Genomic DNA, 22,766 nt, shown 5'->3' on the forward strand with positions numbered 1-22,766 from the left:
CTTGGCAAGGGGGGTGGCTGATCAGCCAGATGTGGACCTTACAGCTGGCAAATATGCCCTTCCTCACTCACCAGCCAATCTCCACTCTCCATTCAGGAGACTCGCATGCTTTGAGAGCCTTGGGCTAAACACCAGAGCCTGCCTCGCGATTGTGGTAAGGCAGAGGTTTAACTTTGTGGCTCGCATGTGTTACAGGTCTGAGATGTGTCTGTTTGCTTAATGAAGAAACAGTGAATGATAGGAGTAAACAAGCTGCCTTTAAATACTCTGTATAATTTCTGGTATAGTTGGTGCCTTAGTTTTACTGTCATTGCTGGTAATAAATGTTTTGTCAGGGAAGCCAGGGTAACACATGCTTCTGCCATCCCATCAAACTCAAAATACAAACGACTCTGGAAAAAACACTGTGCTCTGTGAACCTGCACCATTGTTCAGAGCCAGCAAATTGGAAATCAGTATTTTGCAGTTACCAGGGCTGTTAATGGGCTCGGGTTTTGGGACAAAATTGCACTCAGTGCTACCCAGAGCTAGGGAATACAGGAGCCACCAGCAACTCCCAGAGCAAAACTTCACAGCTGTGCTTTCTTCCTCTCCTTTCTGTCCCAAAGATCAGCCACACCACCGTTACGATCATTGTCTTGGTCTAGTTATGCAAAACTTTCTCTAACTCCCTGTCTCCATCTCCCCCCACCCCTTCTACACACCTACTTTCCTTTGCTTCCGGAGACACAGACGTAGTGTCCCAGGGGTGGCTTCTGTGTAAGCATTAGTTAAGAGTCCAGGTCTGATGTCTTGGCTCATTAAAGGAAATGGAAATGCCATCTCACCAAGGTCATAAACACTCACCTTTGTGCTGGGTACATGGCCACTACCAGTGTTTTAGCATGAAACCCTTAACTTCTTTCCTAAGTAGCTTTTAAGGTCTGAAATGTGGGATCTGGAATGCTGTTTTATTAACATTTTGAACTAGTTTTCAGAAAATTACTTGAATTTCTACATTACTGAATATCTCCCAAAAGGTACATGCTTAAAAGGTGCTGGAAGAATGGGACTGGAGAAAGAAAAAACCCAAATTAATATTTTCTGTGTGCATATTTATGCACATACAGCATTCTCCTACCTATGTTAACACTCTGTTTACTGCATAATACAGACTATCTGTCATTCATGCACAGTCCAGGTATCCAATTGCCTGCAAATAATGATCAATTCTGTTGATGTAGTCAATTTTGAAAGGAAACATGTATTCAAAATGGTGGAGATAAGAGATGCTAGAGTTCTGCTACTTCTGTGCACATTGTGAATCTCCAAGATCAAAAGGCTCTCTATTTGAAAAGGTTCACCCATTTCTGTTTTTGAAGGTCTGCAGAGCACCAGTCTCAGTTTTAAGTTCAGTTAGGAGATTGTTTAGTATGTAGGTAATAACTCTTCCATAACACGTCTCCAGAGCTGTTGTTTACACATGCGCAAAGTTACACATTTTTAAAAATGAGAGTTGAAAATGTAGCAATGTCTGTTTATAGATTTAACAATGTTAAATCCTAACAGTCAAGCAACATGACTAGTAGATGTGAGAATTAACTTAATCTGCATTGTTTGCTTGCAAAAACTATTGCAAAAGATTTTAGAGAAAAATATTTTAGTCTTATGATTGTACAAATTTAAGTCAAATTACTTTGGTTGATGAGTCTTGATTTTCTTCAGATACATATAATGCACAGTCCATCTCTGCACAAATGCACAATTCCTAAAACAACCCAGTTACTGTTTAAACAGCTAGTATAAATAATGAACCACTCCATTACCAAGAATATAAATAAATGCAGACAAGTAAGGGTTCTCTAGAGCTGAAAGTTTAGGTTATGCAAAAACTTCGACAGCTGTAATTTGTAGGTCCTTGTAGACTGAGGGGTGTGAGTGATGTAAACTCTGGAAAGCCGACATTTAATGTATGTCTATTTTGTCACTTTGCCAAAAGGCAGGACTTCGCTGTTATGCTTCTTTTGCTGTGTACAAATTTTGAATAGGGTAACATCTGGCAGAAAAAATTCCACTAAACGCATTAAGCTTTGCAGTGCTGTAAACAGAGTGCAGTACTCTACTGCATGATGAGTGATGAGTCAACATTTTAGAGAAATCTGGTCATAAACATCTTTTCCCCTGGATAAAACTAAGAAAGAAGAAGAATAGGAGGGCAAAAGATATTAATTGAAATTTATTTCTTCACATGTTAAGATTTAAAGTTAATTCAGTACTAAAAGCTGGTTGAGTCAGAAGTGTGCTTCTAATTAGATTATAATCTAAAAAGTTTGTTCTTTCTTATGCTTAGCTGGCTGAAGAGATTTAAGATCTTCAGATTTGAGCCTTTAAGTCCCCATATCTAAGGCTGTAAACGGAAGTGGCTCTGTTCTCCCCTCTAAAGTTAACAACACACCTGTAACTTCAGTGAACCGCAGTGGAAAATGGCTTAACTAACACCTCAGAAATTCAGTCAGTTTTGGTAAGAACACAACTTTGTAAAATCTAACTTTAAGCCAGAAAATTTAAGTATTTTCTCTAGGGTCTGTGCAAGTCCTTTTGCTTAAATTGGTAAAGTAAAACATGAGGAAAGTTAAGAGCTTTCCTTGGGGTGAGGGAGAAGGAGAGAGAGTGGGAGGGAGGAGAAGAGGGCAAGATGGATGGAAAGAGAGAGGGGGCAGACTGACCATGAGCACACCAAGGTGAAATGTATCCTTGGTCCAGGGAATTTTTTAAATAAACAGAGAATGCTTCATATTTTTTGGCTCTTGTACAGAATATTTACAGGAACACTGTAGTCTCTACTGTCAGTTAGTCTGAGAATATGACTACACAAGCAATCATAAACTACCCAGGTGCTGTGCTATGTTACTGAGTGAAGCTACAGAATTAAAGCAGGGCGGTCTTCTTAGCTGCCTGTTTTGAAACGCTCACAGTGAGAATCTCTGTTAGTTCACAGGGTGTGTTTTTTTCTCTATAAAAGTGCTATTTTTTTTTAACTACCTACTTTGATTAGACTGCTGAACCTTCATTTTATTTATTGCAATACGACAGTGACATGTCTCACAAAAAGCAACTCTGCTGTTTCTAAATAGACCATCCACCCATGGTTTTTGGGGTAACGATTGCCACCTAGACATTCACCCTTCAAGGAAAAGAACATCTAAGTGGGGAAATGCAAGCAGGAAGAAAACAATTAATGGCCCTATTAACTTTAGTGGTATAGGGTATTATGAAAGTGCTTCTGAATGGTAAGTAGCAACTTCAGAGGTCCTTTGCATAAGCAGCGGTCAATGTGATGGTGATACCCCCTCTGATTCTTCATTTCCAACAGCAGCAAGCCTTACGGTACATACAGAAGTGGCAAAGGTCGCCAATACAGTTTGTGAAGACTGTGGTTTTTTGCACTGTACTCTGTAGCTCACAAACTCCCCCACCTTACTCAAAAATGTTACCCGATGTGTGTGTTTATATGGCACCTTCTAAGGAGCTGATCTGGGAAATTATTGTCACTAACAGAATTTCTTAATTATTTCCATGCATAATAAAAATAATGACTAGTGACCTTAACCATAGCTAGGGGTTCACAGGTACGAACAGGAGGTAAAGCATTTTTGTCTGTTTCTCTGGACTGAAATGAAGACTTAAAGGTGAAAGAATGACAGAGACAAGAATTACTACATCATGTTTCCTGACAAGCTGCAGCTTGAAGTAAATGCATGGACTCTGATTAATGCCCCTATAGTCCCCATGAAGAAAAGAAAAAAAACGTTTACTACCAAAAACCTTAACCTTCTCTTAGGTGTAGCAGCTGCTTTTTGCTAATATAATAATAATAATAAAATATCAAATGCTTTGGATTTGTAAACATTTATGTTTTAATCACTTCTGGTCTACAGTATTTGAGAGCCAATATGTATACAAGTGTTTTTCTTAAATTGTCTTATTTTTGAAAACTTTGAAATCTGAATATTCTTCAATCCTAAGGACATGCTACTTTAGCCCCATTATACAGGGTATAGTAAAGAATTAACACATGAATTTTTGACACCATCTTATTTGTTTCTATTTGTAACTACTGTAATCATCTTCAAATTGGTTATGCATAATGTTTACTCTTGAAAAGATTTCCCACAACTAAAATATCAGAAACTCTCAGAAAATTGCAGAGTCCAATACTACGGAAAAGGTTGAGGTAATGTGGCATTGAATAATTCCATTCCTGTTGGTACTGAATTATAATTAAGTCTCAAGACGTCCTCCAAACAAGTCTAGATTTTGATAAGCCTGTTTTATGTTCTAGTTGACTGAAGTGGGTTGAGTAGTAATTACAGCCTTTGCTCCAGCTGTTGTTTCCCAGCCTGTGCCTAGTCTCCCCGAGCTCTTTCTCTCGCAAACCTTAGCTAGAAAGTCTGTGGAGGAAAATGTCAACTTAATATAAAGGCTTCACGTTACTTTATTATTCTGTCTTAAGCATGACTGCACCTAAGCAGCTTCTTTTGAATGCTTAGTCACTGGAATGTGGGAAAACTACAGAAATTCAATCATACTTGTATCCTGTAGTAAAGGATATTGCTCAATATACCTCATTAGGCACACTTTTGCGGTGAACTGACATAATTGGATCTTATACTAACCTAGCTGAAATAATAGTCGTAGTTGATATGCCAGCACTTTGAGGTTGGTGCTGAGTGTTAGATTCTTTATTTGAAAAGCAAAGTGCATATGAAAGTGTTTGGTTATTGACTTGCTTGTTGTCATTGAACTGGACCTCTATTAATAGCATTGTTATGAATTTCTTTTAAAAAAATAAATTAAAAGTATAGCAATCAGAATGCAGTAAATCAGAATATGGTATATCCTTCTGTAGTAGCTAAAGCAGCAAAGGGCTGTTGCTCAAGTCAAATTTTACCATAAATTGTAAAAGTCCACTAAGAATTACCATTTTATGACTCAAGCCAATAAGGTCACTTTAAATCTGCTTAAAAGCCTTGTTACAGTAACATAATACAGTATATATGTTGCCTCTTCTGTTTACGAAGTAGTTTCACAAAGTCCTGCCAAACCAAGTGGCTGAAAATTTGTGGTAGCCTTTGTCTCATGGAAAGTGATCAGCAGAAGGGTGGATTATGGTATGGGAATTCAGTCCTTCTGTGACTGCTAAAGTTGAGTTGCTGTGCTGTGGCAAGGATATGTGTTCCTTAAAGCTGACTTTTGTGGCCTATGAATCTCCTTCTTTGTCATTATAATTTAGTTTTACTTTTGCCATTTTGTAGAACTTTTTCCTGGAAAGAGATTTATGCCAATTAAGGATGTAATCTGTTATTATTCTTTTCTCAGACTCCTATTAGCAGTTGTAACTATGCAAGAATTACAGTGCCAGATAGTCAATTCTGATTTATCTTCCAATTTCTGCATGAGCTGTGAAATTTAGATTCTTTTACAGTTCTTGGAGGGAGGGGTTGGATTTTTTGAAGACTTATTTTTCTGCAGAAGATGAGAAAAATGGGAGGGAGAAATACGTATACGTAGTGCAGCCTGTTTTCTTTCCTCTATATGCAGAGTAAATTTTTTTAATGTTCATTTATTATAGTTAGATTGACATGTCATGTTTGCATGTTCAAGTTTACCACTGCTTCTCTCTGTTACGAAGCTTGGAATATGTTGTGCTAGTGGGGCAGGTATAAGGAGTAAGTGGAGTTCATATACCTTGTGTTATAACTAGATTTCTTGCTTAGCAGTTTGACTGGCTTTTAGTTTTATTTGATGTAGTTATGTTTATAAATATACAGAGAATTTTCCTTTTCAAGGAATAAAATAATTTACTGTACATTTTTTCCAAGAAGGAGAAAATGCAAATAATATATAATTTCATTTAATAAATGAACAAACTGAAAATAAATATTCTTAGAATATTTTCAGGTATGACTTTCATTATCCTAGGAGGTATCTTAATAGGCTTTTATAATGATATTTTTCTTCTGAAAAGTCTTACTAGCAAAAATGATGTCTCTGCCATGTTGCAGAGATACTCATGGACAGCCAAGTAACTGAGCAGAGCACTTAATAACCTATTATCTGCACAGTGCTTACTTTATCAAATGTGTGAGGTTAGGTATTTCAGATTAATATATACAAGACAGAATACAGAGACAGAGCAGAGAAAAACAAACTAGCCAAGAATGACAAGGTCGAGGGCAATATATCAATCAGTTGGCTTTCTGGGTCATAGTAGTTTTAAATATTTGAGAAGCCATTCCAAGAATAAAACAGAGTTCTTTGTTTTTGTTTTAGATCTTTGACCAGATCTTATCTACATTCATAGAGCTGGACTGTAAATCACCATGTCTCTTTCATGTTGGTTGCTTTGTAGAAAACCTAAGAGGCAGTAAAAGTAGATGTAGTGGAAGATCCAGAGAAGCTTTTCCCCAGTGTATTCTTAATTTCATGACTAGTCATAGAAAGCGTGGTGCACTTCAGTCTTTTCAAAGATGCACTTCTTCAGTGCCACAACAGACAGCTAATGGTAAGGCTGTGGTTAGCATCTCACTTGGTGCCTTGAACAGAATTGCCAAAGTATTTTCCCAAAGAATGGGAGCATGCATTGTACCAGGAAAATACCAGGAAAAATAACCTCCCATACCTTTAGTAACATAGTAACTGCTACCTAATGCAGGTGCTCTGCCAAGATTTAAAAATTTGGCTGTAGCTGAATTTTGTTATAGGAAGATACAGATTCTCACCTACCCCCGAAGGTGAGGAGGAAACAGCTGGAAGCTCACAAAAAAAAATTGTAAATAACAAACATTTTAAAAAGTTACATGCTGAGAAATCAGTGTCTGATAGTACTAGAGAAGAAAAAGCTCTGTTTTCATGAAACTAGTGGCAGATGTAAGAAATTTTCCTGGTCTTCCGTAACATGACAGATCACCTCTGACAACTTCAATGATGGCACCACTGTGACTGCTAGCAAAGACAGCTTGTGGTTGCTAATTTTTATGGTAGTCTTTTGTCATGTAAATGTTTTTTACTATAAAAGAGGCTGACCCCCCAGGCAACCATCAGATAACCATTTCTGTTATGTGGAGCTTTGTCAAGTTGAACTCAAGCAACTGAGCTTGCTTCATAACAGGAAATCTGTGCTTTTGATGGGAAACAAACTGTTGGCCTCATGTTAATATTGACTAGTGGCAGCAAAATGGTCAGACGAGTGAGAAGAAATGCACTCTGCTTTGAAGTCATCTGGCCAGCCGTCTCGTACTGTAGTGAGTTTCCCTCTTCCGCCCTGTTTGACTGGGCATACCACTATCACTCCTACTGCATGACTCCTTTCGATCCTGACTGAGACCCTGATTTGTGCGTGCTGAGCTCAAACCCCCATTTTCTCCGTTTCTGCCAGTTCCCTCTCTGAATCAGCTGCTGTGCCAAATACTGCAGATCACAGCACATGCAGTACCTCAGGTACTGACGGGCTCTGTACAAGCCAGATCTAGGAAATTCATATAGTGCGAAGAAAGAGGTTTGACTACATGTGCAAGCAGGGATGGAAAGATTTGATTCTAATTCTATTTTAATACCAGAGGAACCCCAGTTAGTATTTTAGAATGTAACCAGAATTGAGAACAAAGAAGAGCATTTGCTCTTAAAAAGTTGCCTGTTAAGCTCAGCAGTTTTCAGTCTTTCCATTGTGCAGTAAGTGCCAACTATGCATAGATTGCTTCCACGTACATCACACAACATGGAACACTTCCATTGAAGTCTCATTATCAACAAAAGTCTTAGATCCCTGCAAGTACTTAAAATCATGCCACTTCTAAATGTTATTCTCTGCTATAATGTCTGGTTTGATTGCTGTGTATACAGATCTATTCTGGTTCTAGCATCCTCTCCTGCTTATTAGTGTTACCAGTCTTTCTACAGGGCAACTAAGATGATTAAGGGCTTGGAGCATCTCCCTTGGGAGGAAAGGCTGAGAGAACTGGGACTCTTAAGCCTGGAGAAGAGAAGGCTGAGGGGAGACCTTATTATGGCATACAAGTATCTAAAGGGTGGGTTGAAGGAGGATGGAGCCAGGCTCTTCTCAATGGTTCTCAGTGACAGGACGAGGGGCAATGGGCACAAGTTAGAACACAGGAAGTTCCGTTCAAATACACAGAAACACTTCTTTACGGTGAGGGTGACAGAGCACTGGCAGAGGCTGCCCAGGGAGGTTGTGGAGTCCCCTCCTCTGGGGATTTTCAAGACCCGCCTGGATGCAGTCCTGAGTAATGTGCTCTAGGCAATCCTGCTTCAGCAGGGGAGTTGGACTAGATGATCTCTAGAGGTCCCTTCCAACTCTGAAGACTCCGTGATTCCGTGATTCTATACTTTGGAGCTAACGCAGTTTTAAAGTTGTCCATAACTAATATGGAGGAAGGCAACTGCTTATACACTTGAAACAATTTATTTGGCAATTGCTCACACTCGTTACAAAAAGTTCATATGTGAGGACATTTAGATTGGCACAGTTGGCTTTTGCTTGCAAAACTTTATGGTAATGTATAACATAAGTAAGTAATACCTGTGCAAATATTTGCTTAAGGATAATGAAAACCACAGCTGTCCACTTTGATTAAGTAAACAGTAGTTGCAAGGGACTGTATCAAATATAAAAGTAACATTTGGATCTGAGCAGAATACCTGCTATGTATATTTTCAAATGTTGAAACATAATAAAATGCATGAAAACAGAATACAAGTACGTTCCAATTTTAATTCTCACTATGAAGACCATTCTTCTTCCTTAAAACACAGCCTTTTTTCAATTCCACAGCTGAGGGCTCTGAAGTGTTAGGAATGAAGACCAGCATGTTTGGCAGTTGCTTGGAGTAGCTGTCGGCTTTTGCGCACTTCGCACTTCGGGGTGGAACCAACCATTTTTCCAACAGTAAATGCTGCTGGTTCCACACATCTTGTTCCACTCCCATCTATGATTATGACTGCAATAGTTCACTCACAGATGTGAGCTTTTTGTTGCATTTTTTAAAAATAAGAGTTTATCACTTCAAGTGAGTACTTTTCTGAAAACACATCTATGAAATCTCAGCTGTGGTTGCTTGTGACTTTCAGACAAGATTTGTTCAATATGTAAGTAAGAATTTGAGGTCATGGCTCAGTGCGACGAGTTAACCTTGCAATCTAAAATTAGGTTGTGTGTGTTGTTTCTTGCCTACATGTCACGAAAATAGGTGTTTTACAGCCACGTTTTTTTATGATGTAGAAACAAAACTGACCGACGTGATGAAAAAAAACCTACGTCAGTCCTGCCATCAGAGTAACAAAAAGGTGCGAAAGTTTGTAGTTTGCAAAATAGGAGTTTATACATGCAAGATTCAGAGCTCTTTGATGGGAAGTTGCAACTTTGAAGGTGCACTTTACCTAAGTGTTGCTTCCAGGACTCAAAATGGTAGTGTGGCAGCCTTGAATCTTGTTGCCGAAACAAAATTGTAATAAAATGGTTAAGACTGATCTTGTGATTAGCATCGGCTACAATCATTAAACTGGATAATGAGGAATGATAGTGGGAGCTCAGGAAATCCCTGCCTGGATTGAGGAAATATGTAGCAGTTGGGTGGAAACTGCCAAGGGCTTTGAGGCTGCCTGCTTGTGAGTGCATGCCCAGCGGTGCACGGCACCGCTGGGTTAGGGAAGTCGCTCCTTGCTTTGCATGCAGCTGTGTATGGCAGAAAGGGTCTCCTGTGCATCACTATGTCATTTGGAGGTGGCCATGTTGGCTAGCATCAGTGGGACTGTGATCAGGTTTTCATTTAGTTCTTTCACTGTCCACTCACTGAAAACAGCATGTATCCACATCTGGAAGCACTCTGCTCACTCTGTTTTCCACCTCTGGGCTCTACTCTTTTTTTTTTTTTTTTCTTTTTATTGCTGTTTTTGAGAAGAGTGTAAGCAAATAATATCTCATCTCTTTTCATGCAGAAAAGTGTTGCTTGGCTCTGTTAATTAAAGACAAATAGCAAAGAGCAACTGTATCAAAGTCTACTTATGCAACTGCTCTATTTTTTTTTTCCCTGTAGCAGTGAAAGCAGTTTAAACAACAGGAGAAACGGAAATGGGAGTTTCTTTCAGAGCAGACAACCCTAATGACTTCACTGTATGCATTCAGTTGTAATCCAAGAAGTCAAACAGATTCTGCACTAGGAAAAAAAAGATTTTTCCTATCTAGACTGGGCAAGCAGCTCATTAGCAGAAATATTGGGTGGTTTAGATATTTAGTCTTAAATGAAAAAAAAAATATTATTTAAACTTTATGATAAATGTTATTTAAATAAATAATTCCATATAAATAACTGTGAAAATGTGGAAAAACCTACTAAACCAAATCAATAACTTATCTTTAAAACTTTCAGTTAGAATAACTGGTTTTAGGCATTTTTCAATGCCTAAAATATAGTTCAGGTGTTAGTTTCCTTTACATCCTGGCATACTTTCTTATCTCTGTCCTCCATTTTTTACATACAGAGGTAAATATGCATGCACACACGCACACACACACTCTCACACTATGATGTTTGGTCACCAGCAATATTTGATCTGGTCACAGGTGTTGGGAGTGCTCACTTATGACTTGCCTGGATGCACCACCTACACACTGACTTGCTCCCTCCATATTTGCTCCGTAGGCATCAGTAAAAGATGAACTGGGAGTTGGGGGTATGAATTACTCTTTTTTTGTATATATAGACCATAACTAATTACTCATTATAAAGAGGACTTTCAGTAGAAAATCACTAATTTAAAGCACTTGATCTAGAAACCAAGATGCTTTGCATTAAAAAGAAATTTGCCCTAAGAATTGAATCTGGTGTATTTAACTTTATGCCAACAGGTCATGACAAAACCTATAGAAATAAATAATTTTGACTAATGAGTAGCTACTTCTCTTTGAACAGAGTATTTGGATTTATATATTAGCAGCGTAACTTTGTAAAATCGTGTTCTAATATGACTTAGGGGAGACAAATCCAAAGTGGGCAGGTAGACCTGCAGGTAGCCAGAAGTGTACTTTTCTATGTCTTTGGGTCTTTTGAAAAATTCTGATGCTTGGTGATGGGAAAGAACATAAGAATCTATTTAATGATTTTATTTAAGGATGAATATTGCTGTATCATTGGCTCGTTTGCCAGCCTTGGTTTCTTAGAATATTGGTAACCCAGGCCTCCTGCCTGGGTGCCCACATTTCTCAAATTAGTGTTTAGTATCAGGCATGGGGGTTTGAGAATTAATTATTCACTGGTGTCCACTGTATCCTTTCTGTCAGGAAGATGGTTATAATACTTACCTACAAGTACTTTTATAATTCAAAAAATGCTCTGATTAATATGGACGTGCTGTTTACTCTCACTATTTTCTGGAGAGCAAAGTGGCTGGCTGTAACCACCCTACATTCCAAGACTGGTGCTGCAATTTCTGCTTTTGAAGTACAATTAGAGAGTGAAAACTGAAGAAACTGTCAAAAGGTTTTTTTACACTTACAGTAGTTCCGCTGCCTGTAGTTGCCAACCCAGCCGAAATAACCATTAGGATAGGTAGTAGCAGCTTCTACTGTATTCAGCTACACTCAGTTGTGATCTCTGCGGTTTTTATGTTACCACCTAGACTGAGGGAGATTAATGTCAATTTTTGTTTCAAATATAGGAAAGCACTTAAGACCGTGCTTAGAAATAAGCCCATTTTCAAGTGTCTGTCTGACTAGGAGTGTTTTTCTGAATTGGAGTCTTAAAGATTTCAGCCTTAGGCAGCAAACAGGACTGGCATTTTTGGATTCTAAATTATTTTTCAGAAAAAAAGACCACTGTGAAAATCGTTGTTTATCCCAGTTGATGGAGTGTTATACTCATAAATCATTATTATTTTCAACCTTTTGGTTGAGACTATTTTGTTTTCACAGCCAGAAGCAGTAAAATAATCAATCATGTAATAATGCCATGGATAATTATCATGTTGCTTGGTGTTCTTTGAGCTACTGCAGGTGTGTTCAGAGCCTCTATTGGTTGTGTTTAAACTGTGATTTTACAGCCAAGGTGGTGAAGAGCTTTGGAATGTACCTACAATTGGTTCACTTTTTTTTTTCCTTTTTATTTTAGCATAATATATTGGTGACAAAGACTGTTATGAAATCCAGAATGACTCGTGGTTTTTCCATGGTTCAAGGCTTTTTTATGCTTCTCAGTATATTGACTTGGACTGTTCAATATATAGTTGTACAGGAAAGCTATGTTTGTGACAGCTAGTAGACTTACTTCCATTGTTGCAAAATTAGAAATGACACTGAAATGCATTTGTGGTTTAAAAAGCCTCAAGTATTTTATGCTGTAAATGCCGTGGAGTTCATTCTTACTTATTAAACATTTAGAACGGTTTTATTGGCATAATTACATCTTTATTTGTTTCCAATACTGCTTTAATTTTTGCCTTCCTTTACTAGGAGCAAAGCGAGCGCTCTGCAGTGACTGTAAGGTTTCTCTGCTGCAGTGTGCAGGAATAAGGTTTAAGTCTGGAGTTCTGTGATCAGTTGAAAGTGGCGTAAATCACCACAGTCATCAAAAAACTCCCTCCTGCCTTTTCTCTGCCCCAGCTTCTTGCTTCCATGCTGCTCCCTTCCTTGTGCTGACTCAAACACTCATGCAGCTGCACTGGGAACCACATCAGGGAGCTAACCTCTCCCCCTCGCAGCCCTTGGGCAACTGAGGTCCAAAAGATTAAGGGATATTTACTGCAGACATGAGATTTGGGTGCCCACATGTTTTTGAGAGTCCTGGTAGACATCTGTCTGCATCTTTTGGCATCAAATGCTTTTAGCATTCTGGCCTGAGGTGACTTGCCCAGGACTTCGCAGGAAGTCCTAAGAGTTGAAAATAGGATTTGGATATTCCTCCGTGCAGGCTGGCTTCCTGTTTAATGATCTCCGCTCTGTGTTGTGAAATAAGAGGAGCTGGACTTCACATTAGCTTTATAAAAAGAGTGTTTTGGCTGTGAATTAATAGACTTGTTTGTAATCCAAAGTTTATAATCTTCAGAAGTTGGTTGTGCACTGAAAATGGTGACTTAAAATGAGTATCTTCTTTTCCACGGATTCTGTTTGTTTTACTGTAATGTTGCAACAGCTGTTAATGAAGGTTCCTCTGTGAATGAAATCTGAATAAATTTTTATCTTTGGTTTGTCTCACTAACATTTCTGAACTCTCATTTTCAGTGGTTCTCTGAAACATGAGTTTCAGGAGAAAGAATCTAAGTTGTTTGATAGCTAAGCTCAATGAAGAGGGCTGTATAATGAAAAGGTAAAGATTGACAGTGCAATTGAAAATGCAGCTGTGTGGTTAATGTAAAATATGCATTAACAGTATAAGGCATTAATATAAATCAACGTATTCACTGAAGCCTGTGTTTGAATCCCTAGTAATAATATTTTGAATTACTTATCTGATTTTGTTCTTTTCACGCCGGCTTCAAAGTACTTGGTGTGCCTGGCTGATGAAGATAAAATGCATCTTCAGTATACTTTTTTCTGTTTTGGAGGTTTGTTGCAGCTCTAAGTAGGAATCAAGAATCATTCCTTCTCTGCATTTTTGTGCTGATGGCCAGCTGATTTGCTTTACTGTGTTTTAGAGTGGTTTGATGGTAGATTAATACAGATTCTTTCATAAAATAAGGAAGTTCCTGCAGGAACCATGTGAAATCTGTAAAGCAGCTTTTTCATCATGCACTCGACTGCTAGTTTTCCCAAACAGGCAACTAGTCTATCTTGGATCAGTCTGTGAACAGAAACTTTCACAGCAACAGAGATTAATGCAATATTCACATTCCCTCTTTATGTATTTAACTGACAAAAGGATGTCAAAGTATAGGATTTTGAATCTCTGTTAAGATGCATTTGAAAGGTGAGGTCTTACTGTGCATAATGAAGGTGGTTTAATGTTTGTGTTTGTTTGGAGTTTTATTTTAAATCAATGATAAATTTTCTGTCCAAAACAAATAATGAAATCCTTTTCATTGCTACAGATCATAAACTTCAGATCTGCCTTTGTCCCCTTGTGTAGTTCCCACATTTTACAACAGAGTGTGTTTCCTGATACTTACTGAAATGAAACCATTTCAATATAGCTATTAGTTAAATAGAAAAAAAAAAACTGAAGAGGGGAAGATTCACACTAATTGGACAAGAGATTTGCTTCAATAAGGATTGCTTATAAATTGTGGGAATTTATTCTGTATAATTCAACCCTGGCTCTTCTAAAAGGTTTTTTTGTCTGTGTTTTCTACCAGCTTTCTGAAGGTTCTGTGACTTGCAGACTGGTGTTGGTTTTACTTTAAATATACTTATTTAATGTTATTTTGATGTTATAACAGAGCAGGCTTAGAAAAGCTTGCTCCCTTTCTAATGGTTTCATAGTGAGAGCTTTTTATTACTATGAATTTAACTGAAAGTAATTTTAAGGAATTTTGGATGGCTAAAGAATAAATTTAAATTAACTAGTTAACGTACTGTCCTGTGAATAGTATGCTTTGCGAGCTGACAGCAAGTTGAGGAGTGCATGTTTTTCAGACTTCACAGTTGTCCGAGTAGAGCAACTGCAACAAAAAATGCAGCTTATTTCCCCCACCTTCAGCTATTTTTATGTGAAGCTGCAGCAGTTAAGCAGCGCGTGCTGTCGAGGTTCTAATCTGCCATCACTATGAAAAGGGTGCACTGATTTTATGCTACAAACTGCATCTTTTGTAGACTATTCACCACCCTTTACAGGTCTGCCAAGCCCACTCTGCAATTGGTTGCCAGGGGCTGCAGATGTTGGAAAAGAGAAATTTCAATGAAAGGCCCTGATTCAGCAACCCAAGCAGCCTGCCTCCCCCAGCCAAAGTAATCAGATTGGCAGCTGAATCAAAGGGTACAGTGGGCCCTTTGTTTGGGAGCTCTAGAGGTTAGTAATTGACAGAAGGTCAACAAAGTTTTATGAAGAAAAGAACAGAATATTAGAGGGTATTATTAGGCTGAAGAGAGGGGGTTTCGGATTTTTATGTTATTGGAAGAAAGTTAGAACCTGAGTCAAAGGTTACAGCCACAGGAAGCAAAGGTTGCATATTGCTGTTTAAATCTGAAAATAGTTTCAGCTCCAGAAACAGGATTATTGATGAGTGGAAGGAATGGCTGAACAAAAATCTGCAGTTTCCCTAATTGTAGCTATATGCAATTGTTAGTGTTGAAGGATTTATTTCTAAGCTTTGGGATTTTACATACAATGGTAGAAGGATGGTTGTTTTCTTCATAGAATCAAGAGACTGGAAAAGATCTTAAGAGGTCCTGTTTCACCCTGGGAAAAGAAGCATTAGCTGTATCTGTGCAATATCATATGCAATAGACCCTTGCCTAATCTGCCGCCCTGGAAAATTTCATTCACTGAAACCTGAGTGTTTGAAGAACACTAGCTTTCAGTCCATGTCTAATCTCCTTCAGACTAAGCAGGCATAGTTGTCATCCATTTTTCCTTTTTGTTGGTTGTGTTTTGTAGACAATCCTCATGGCACTAGTCGTCGTATTTCAGTTTGACCCACATCCATCTTGAAATGAAATACAAAAAACTGGAGAGAGCAACCCAGGGCCGTACTAGAGACTAGAAAGATTACTATCGTTTATGTGTCCCAGTATGATGTTTACCTTGTTTGCAATAGCTTGAGATTGTTGACTTATGTTCAGTTATAATCCATGTAAGCCATTTCAGCGTTGGCTTCTTTGTTGGTTATTACTCATCTCGCTGCTTTATTTAAATGCTTAAAAATAACCTCTTTGTTCCATTATTTTTCCAGGAATTGAAGTTAAGCTGATGGGTCTATAATTCTCTGGCACTCCTTTTTCCCCTTTTTAATAAATAATAGGAACTACTTGTGCAATTTCTCATCTTTTGAGATCTCATCTGCGCTCTGCAAGAGCTGAAAGACAGTTATTAACATTGCATGGCATTGCATCAGCCGGCCCCTAACTGCTCTAAATTAATCAGGCCCAGTCTGGTTGAAAATACCTGACTTCGTTATTCTCTTCCTGTGTGAGGCTGAGGCCTTGGTTTGTCCCTGGTATCAATTATGATAACTGCCTCCTTGTGCCTGGCTTTTTGATGAAGATTAATGAATTGTTTTGATGTCTGCTTATGGCCATAAGCATTTTGAAATCTGTTTATTGCAATTACTTCTTAAGTAATGAATGGTCTGTGAACTCGTAAGTGTTTCAGAGGGAAAAATTCAGATCTTTTATGATGAATGGTGTATGCCTTGTGAGCTGGCATTGTGATCAGTTGGGCAATTTAGTTTTCGAATATGTGAAAGGGTATTCCTTTCCCAATAAATAGGATGTTTGCTTGTGTATTTTGTTGGTCATTGGTGCCTAAAACAGAGCAGTGGGGCTACCTGCACTGGACCATGTCAGTAAGCAAATCTTCCCCATATTTTCAGCAGAAGGGAATAGACAACAGAAGCAATAGTTCTTTATATTCAGTTTGGAAAAAGATATTCTATACTGCTTGTTTTCTTGCTGCAGTTTGCTATAGTAAGTCAAAGGAACAGAATGTATTTTGTACATGAGAAATACGGAACATGAACTTAAATATGGTTTCTCTGTTGCAGTTGGGATGTTCCTTAAATTGAAATAGCTTCATTTATTGCCCTGAAAAGTTAAGAAATCTTTTTTTTTTTTTTTTGTGGGTGAGCAGTTTAAAAGAGGTGTTATTTACAACATCCGTATTTTACTTGACTGTGTGGTCCCTGAAAAGAGGCTATTCCTGGGGATCTGACATGTGGCACATCTGGCACATACATTGTCCTATACTGGCAATTGGCATTCAGGTTGAGTTCTGGTTTTATTGGTCTTGTCTGGTCATGCAATGTGCAAGGACAGACACTGGTGACCTTTTATACCTGACACTGTCACTGCAAATGTAAATTGAAGAACTGGGTGTTCAGAAATAAGCTGTGGTATGTTTAATGTCTGAGCAGAGAACATACACAAGTGAAAAATGTGAGAATAACCATAACAGAGCAGATGAGAGATCTGTGCAAACCTGTGTCTTGGCTCTGATGGCAGCAAAGAGGAGATGCTGAAGTTTTAAGAAGTCTGGAGTACGTGGTACTACTTTATGCTGAGTATTGACCTAGCCTCCATCCATTCTGAGCTCAGGGGCTTCCTTGCCCGCATAAAATTTCTATGTATTAGTTAGGTCTGATTGGATTTTTCTCCATGAACTTGCCCGATCTCACATGAAGCCCATGTGAACTCTGCACACAACCTAATAACATCTTGAGAAAACTTTACCTTGTTTTAGCTTTGTTTTGAAATTGCTTTCTGCTGTTTTCCCTTCATACTGCCATTTCTTTTACTGAGAGATTCATCCATCCTCTCTAAGACTCCCATGATTCCATAGACCTTTACTGGCATTAACCTTAGCCATCTCCTTCCCAGAGCAAGAAATCCTAGCATCTGTACAAAACCTGGTTGATAACTTTAGTTATCCCCACTGCTCTTCTCTGAAACTCTTCAACTCTTCTGTACCCTGTTTGAGATGAGAGGACCTCAACAGCACGCAATGTTCAATGTATGAGAGCAGCCCATAGATTTACACAGCAGCATAATGATACTTTCAGTTTTACTCTTTATTCCTTTCTTAGAAATACCCAATACTGACTGGATTTGCTTGTCTTACTGCTTCTGAGAACTGAGCTCAATTTTGGTGGAACTAACTATTCTGAGGCCAAGATCTTAGTCCTCCGTACTCATGGTCAGTTCTGAACAAATCTTGTATTAAGAATAAGCTTTCCCTGGGTGCACCTCTTTCCATTTGTCTCCATTATTCTCAGTCAGGTCTGTGTTTACCCTCATTCCCTGTCTCCTTTGCTTTCTGTAGTAGTCCTGAATAAGAGAGTTTGATAGCCTGTGTCCCCTTTAGCCATTTATTTTTTGTCTTCTCCATTCCACGCACATCTGGGCCCCTCAAAACCCTCCAACAGGAGCTCTTTCAGGCTTGGACTATACAAGCCTGTGCAGCTGTTTTCTGTACATAGCTGCACAGTTGTCCAGCCTGCTATGGGGTTTCTTCAGACACCAATGTGGGTATGTTCATTGAGACACTATCCAGACACCATGGTGATTGATTTGTCTTCATTTAGCTACATATTTATGTAGTAGCATGCTAGTTAGCATACTCCTTGCCTGTCTGAGTTGATAATATCACATGTAAGGTTAAAATACTCAGCATTTCTCTTCTATCAGTTTTTAATAACAACTGTTTCATGGGATGCTGTTGTTCTGCCAGTTTTGTGTTTTGCAGGTCTACCTTTTTTCTTAGCATTTTATGAAAATGCTGTCTTTGTAATAGATATGAAAGAAGATGTGACTCATATCTTTGTTGCATCTAAAATCAGTTTAGTGAACAATTACATCTTTTCTAGCAGTAGGTGCTTACTGATCAGGAATGACAGTGAAAGTTGGACACCTAGAATTACTTTGTGGATTTTTCATCCCCTCAGGTAGTGGAACAGCACATAAAATTGCTGCCAGGAAAAGGTACAGAAAGTAGGAAGAAGAAAAGCAAAATGGGGTACCCTTGCTGAAATATTGAATAAACAAAGTGGGAAAAGGGACATAAGACAAAAATCAAATGTGGACATGAGTGCAGTTGTGTAGCGGTCTTAAAAAAAGAGTAACACTGCAGAGAGTTGGTGGTGGACCATGGTCAGGGATGCATCTACACTACATTGAGGGGAATTAAAGAAAAGATGACAACAAGAATGGTTATCTGTTGAGGAAATCAAACGCATCCTGGGCTGCATCAGAAGACGTGTGGCCAGCAAGTCGAGTGAGGTGATTCTGCCCCTCTACTCCACTCTCCTGAGACCCCACCTGGAGTGCTGCATCCAGCTCTGGGGCCCCCAACATAAGAAGGACATGGACCTGCTGGAGCGTGTCCAGAGGAGGGCCACGAAGATGATCAGAGGGCTGGAACACCTCTCCTATGAAGATAGGCTGAGATATTTGGGGTTATCCAGCCTGGAGAATAGAAGGCTCTGGTGAGATCTTAGAGCAGCCTTCCAGTACTTAAAAGGGGCCTACAAGAAAGGTGGAGAGCGACTCTATCAGGGAGTGTAGTGATAGGATGAGGGGTAATGGTTTTAAACTGAAAGAGGGTAGGTTTAGATTGGATATTATGAAGAAGTTTTTTACTCTGAGGGTGGTGAGGCACTGGAACAGGTTGCCCAGCGAAGTTGTGGATGCCCCATCCCTGGAGGTGTTTAAGGCCAAGTTGGATGGGGCTTTGAGCAACCTGGTGTGGTGGAAGGTGTCCCTGCCTGTAGCAGGGGGGGTTGGAACTAGATGATCTTCAAGGTCCCTTCCAACTCTAACCATTCTCTGATTCTATGAAAACACCATGGATTTACTCCTCACTGGAAGAATGTATTAAGTTATTAATGCAAAATCAGAAAGCACTGAATCTAATCAACAGGAATACACAGCTTTTTCCTTGAAGTTCTTGACACAGGATTTTTTAATTCTGTTTAACTCAAGAGGAAAAGGTTTTATTAGGTTGTAGTGACTTGTTCATCATCTGATCCAGAAGCATTAATGTGAGAACTCAATATTTCATATTGGTAACAACTTTTTGGTGTTTTAAGTTGTGGTATGAACACTTTAGGGTTAAAACTCGGAATTCATAATAAACGTGGTAGAAGTGGAATGTTGCAGATTACAGAAAAGGTACATGTTTCTGTCATAAAAGGAAGTTTAAGTGACAGATCTATTTTGTATTTATAATTTACAAAGTACACAAAGGATTTTCAATTTTAACTTTGCTTAGTTATGGAGACTTTGCTGGTAGGTGATGTCTGTGGTTTGTAATTGTTCTCTGGTAAAGCACATCTGGAGACTAATGTTTTTTCCAGACATAAACATATCAAGTATGAGTGAATCACACGAAACTGTTATTGAAACATTTTCAAATCAGCAAATACTTTTGTTTCTTTCCATCTTTGTTTTGAAAAGCTTTTAAATATTAAGAGATATGGGTCTGAGAAGGAGGAAAGATAAAGGAAGACATTTTTTTGCTCATTTATCTGAGCTTCCAATGTTTTTTCCTGTTGGGAATCTTACTAAATGAGTGAAGGAATGGACTATTTTAACGTTGAACTTGTGGTATTAAACTAAAAGTGCCACTCAGATCTTGGGCAGTTTGGATTCTGGAGGTCTGAGTGTTAAGTGACCAAGTGTCCCTAAGAATGGGCTTCTAAAAATACAGTTTTGTCCTGTGAATACTGCTGAATTATGATCCCAGAACAAGCCAGGTGGAGGTGCTTGTAACTAAAAGAACAGTTACTTTTCCTACTCTTCCTTTTACTCCAGTGTCTCATTTTGGATTTATCTTCCTTGTGGCCAGTATATGTTGTTGTCCTATTCTAAACTCCTTGTGTGGCACAGAGGAGGTCAAACAGAAGCAAGGGAACAGAGTTGAACTTGCCTTGCTGCCCCTTGGTAAAAATCAGATGTTGTGTATCTCTGCTGAAATTTGACAGAAATATCCCTATCACATATTCATCAGTTCACACTGAATCAAACAAATTAACAAAACTTCTGTACAGTAAAAAGGAGGCATTGAGTCTGGACTGGGACAGGACTTACATACACTGGGGCAGGACTTACAATGGCAATTTAAGGTGCCACCACCTTGGCCACCCATTTCCGTTTCTCCCTCCAGTGTGCAGATGAAGACCATCTATCACTTCCGTTGGCCAGTGCTGTGAGTGGCAGAAGATGGTGTCTCCCCAAGTCTTACATGTTCCAATTTGAGAATGTCTCACCAGGGGTACAGCACTGTTTTCACCATCACTCTGATTGAGGTGTCTGGGAATAAGCACACAATTCAAGTGGAACCAGTAGTACTAGCAGGCTAGGAACCTCAAGCCGTGGGAGATGAAGGGAGAGATGAAGTAGTGACAAGGTGGCAGTAATCTGACAAAATAAGTACTTTCAGACCCAGCCTGAGGTAGAGGATGTCTCTGATTTCTGTGTTTCACCTGGTAAACTGAAAGGCAAATTAGCTAAATCTTCTGTTCTCAAATAACGGGTAAAAGCATAGAGGAAAAATAAAAAGTAATGACAGTCTCTATTATTTTCTTCTTTCATAATGTGGTGGAAGATAGGGATGCGGTTACTTGTGTTTCATCACTGTGACTTACACTCAAAGTGTTGTCATAGGATCTAGTCTGAAGGAAAGGGAATGGGGGCAAAAGGAAGAGGGAGGGCCTTTTCCCTGGTTTCATTTTACCCAAAACATTACCGTGTACACTGCTAACAAATCTACAAGAAAAAAACAAATCTTTCACTTTGGATCCTGATGATCGTAGATTTGCGTGATGTCTTGGTGATATGCCAAGGTGATAAGGAATTTGGATGACTGAATGTAAATTAGGAAATACAAAAATAAAAGGGATGTCGTTTGAGAAGTTGTTTTAGTAAAATCACTCCTATAGCTTTATCTGATGTATAAGTTCAGATCCATCCCTCACGGCATCATATTTTCAAAAGGAAGAGCAGACAGGTGAACCCCCATTTTATAATGGTCGGGGGTTTGTAAGACTTGCAAAAGCAAAGGAACATCTAAGTATTGTCTACTGTCTGCAGCAGCTGCTGGCTAAGCATTGTTTCTAGCTTGTTCTGTTATATGTTAGACACAAACAAGGAGGGCACATAGAAAAACGTCCATCTGTTTCATTATCCTTTGGAATACTTGGCTAATGGTTATTATATTTTCATTTCTGGGCGATACCTTTTAGGGGGGTGGCTGAGAATCGGATAAGAAAGTCGGTAGAGGAGATGAGTCTGACCTCTGGAAATAGAATCTGAATTACTATAATATAACTTCAAAAGTAGATTTATGCCATTTTGTAACAGATTGTCAATAAAGCTCAAGTACTGCTTATTTTGCTGGGCCAGCACTGCTTTCAGGAAATGTTTGTGCTCTTTGTAAAACTGTGAATTTTATTCTGGTAAGACCTAGAAAGAGGCTTTTAATGCTACTCATATTTGCCAAACACAAATTAAGTCCACAAGGTAAATTATTGTAAAATTTTCTAATCTGCAATGGATAAATGCTGACCTTATTAGTTGATGTTTCCTATGTGCTACTCTGGAACTGGGATCTGGACTGAATGAATTTGCTGAATTCCCTGTAGTGATGCTATTTAAGAGAAAGGTTAACTCAAAACTTCAACAAAATCTTTTTTATTTTTTTCCTAGGTGAAATGGAAATTCCGGATTCAAATGACCCCTTAGGTCATGCAGATGGACTTGAGAGACCAATTCCAACCCCTAAAGGTAAAATTAATTATAGTTATTTTTTCTTCCCCCTGCCCAAATACAAGCATACTTTAGAAAGCACCAGCAAAATCTTGTTATTATATGTTCACTTGATTTACCTGTGAGTACAAGTCTGTAAGAAAGGCAACCTTGCGTGACTTAATACTTTGATTCTAAGCAGGGATAGCAAGGTTACAGGAGTCTACAAAATTAATTTTTAAGCATGCTCAATCCCCCCACACTGAGGGGTTAGATGTTTGACCCAAACACACAGTTACCTTCCTAGCATATTTTCTGTCATGTTGGTGCCATAACAATGATTTAATTTTGTACAGAGCCACACTTGGCATCTATAGGTAAATCT

At 38.7% G+C, this 22,766-nt stretch overlaps 1 protein-coding gene across 1 annotated transcript in view; it reads left to right on the forward strand.

Moving 5' to 3' along the window:
* Positions 1-22,766, forward strand: part of ROR2 (receptor tyrosine kinase like orphan receptor 2) — a gene marked incomplete at its 5' end in the record, with an annotated part of 171,872 nt that overhangs the window by 97,892 nt on the left and 51,214 nt on the right. The window contains one exon of the mRNA XM_082497495.1: positions 22,343-22,420. Coding sequence (XP_082353621.1) covers positions 22,343-22,420 — 78 coding nt within the window. The remainder of the gene's footprint in view (positions 1-22,342; positions 22,421-22,766) is intronic.

This window comes from Vanellus vanellus (genome assembly GCF_965231255.1).
Source record: "Vanellus vanellus genome assembly, chromosome: Z".
Classification (NCBI taxonomy): Eukaryota; Metazoa; Chordata; class Aves; order Charadriiformes; family Charadriidae; genus Vanellus; species Vanellus vanellus.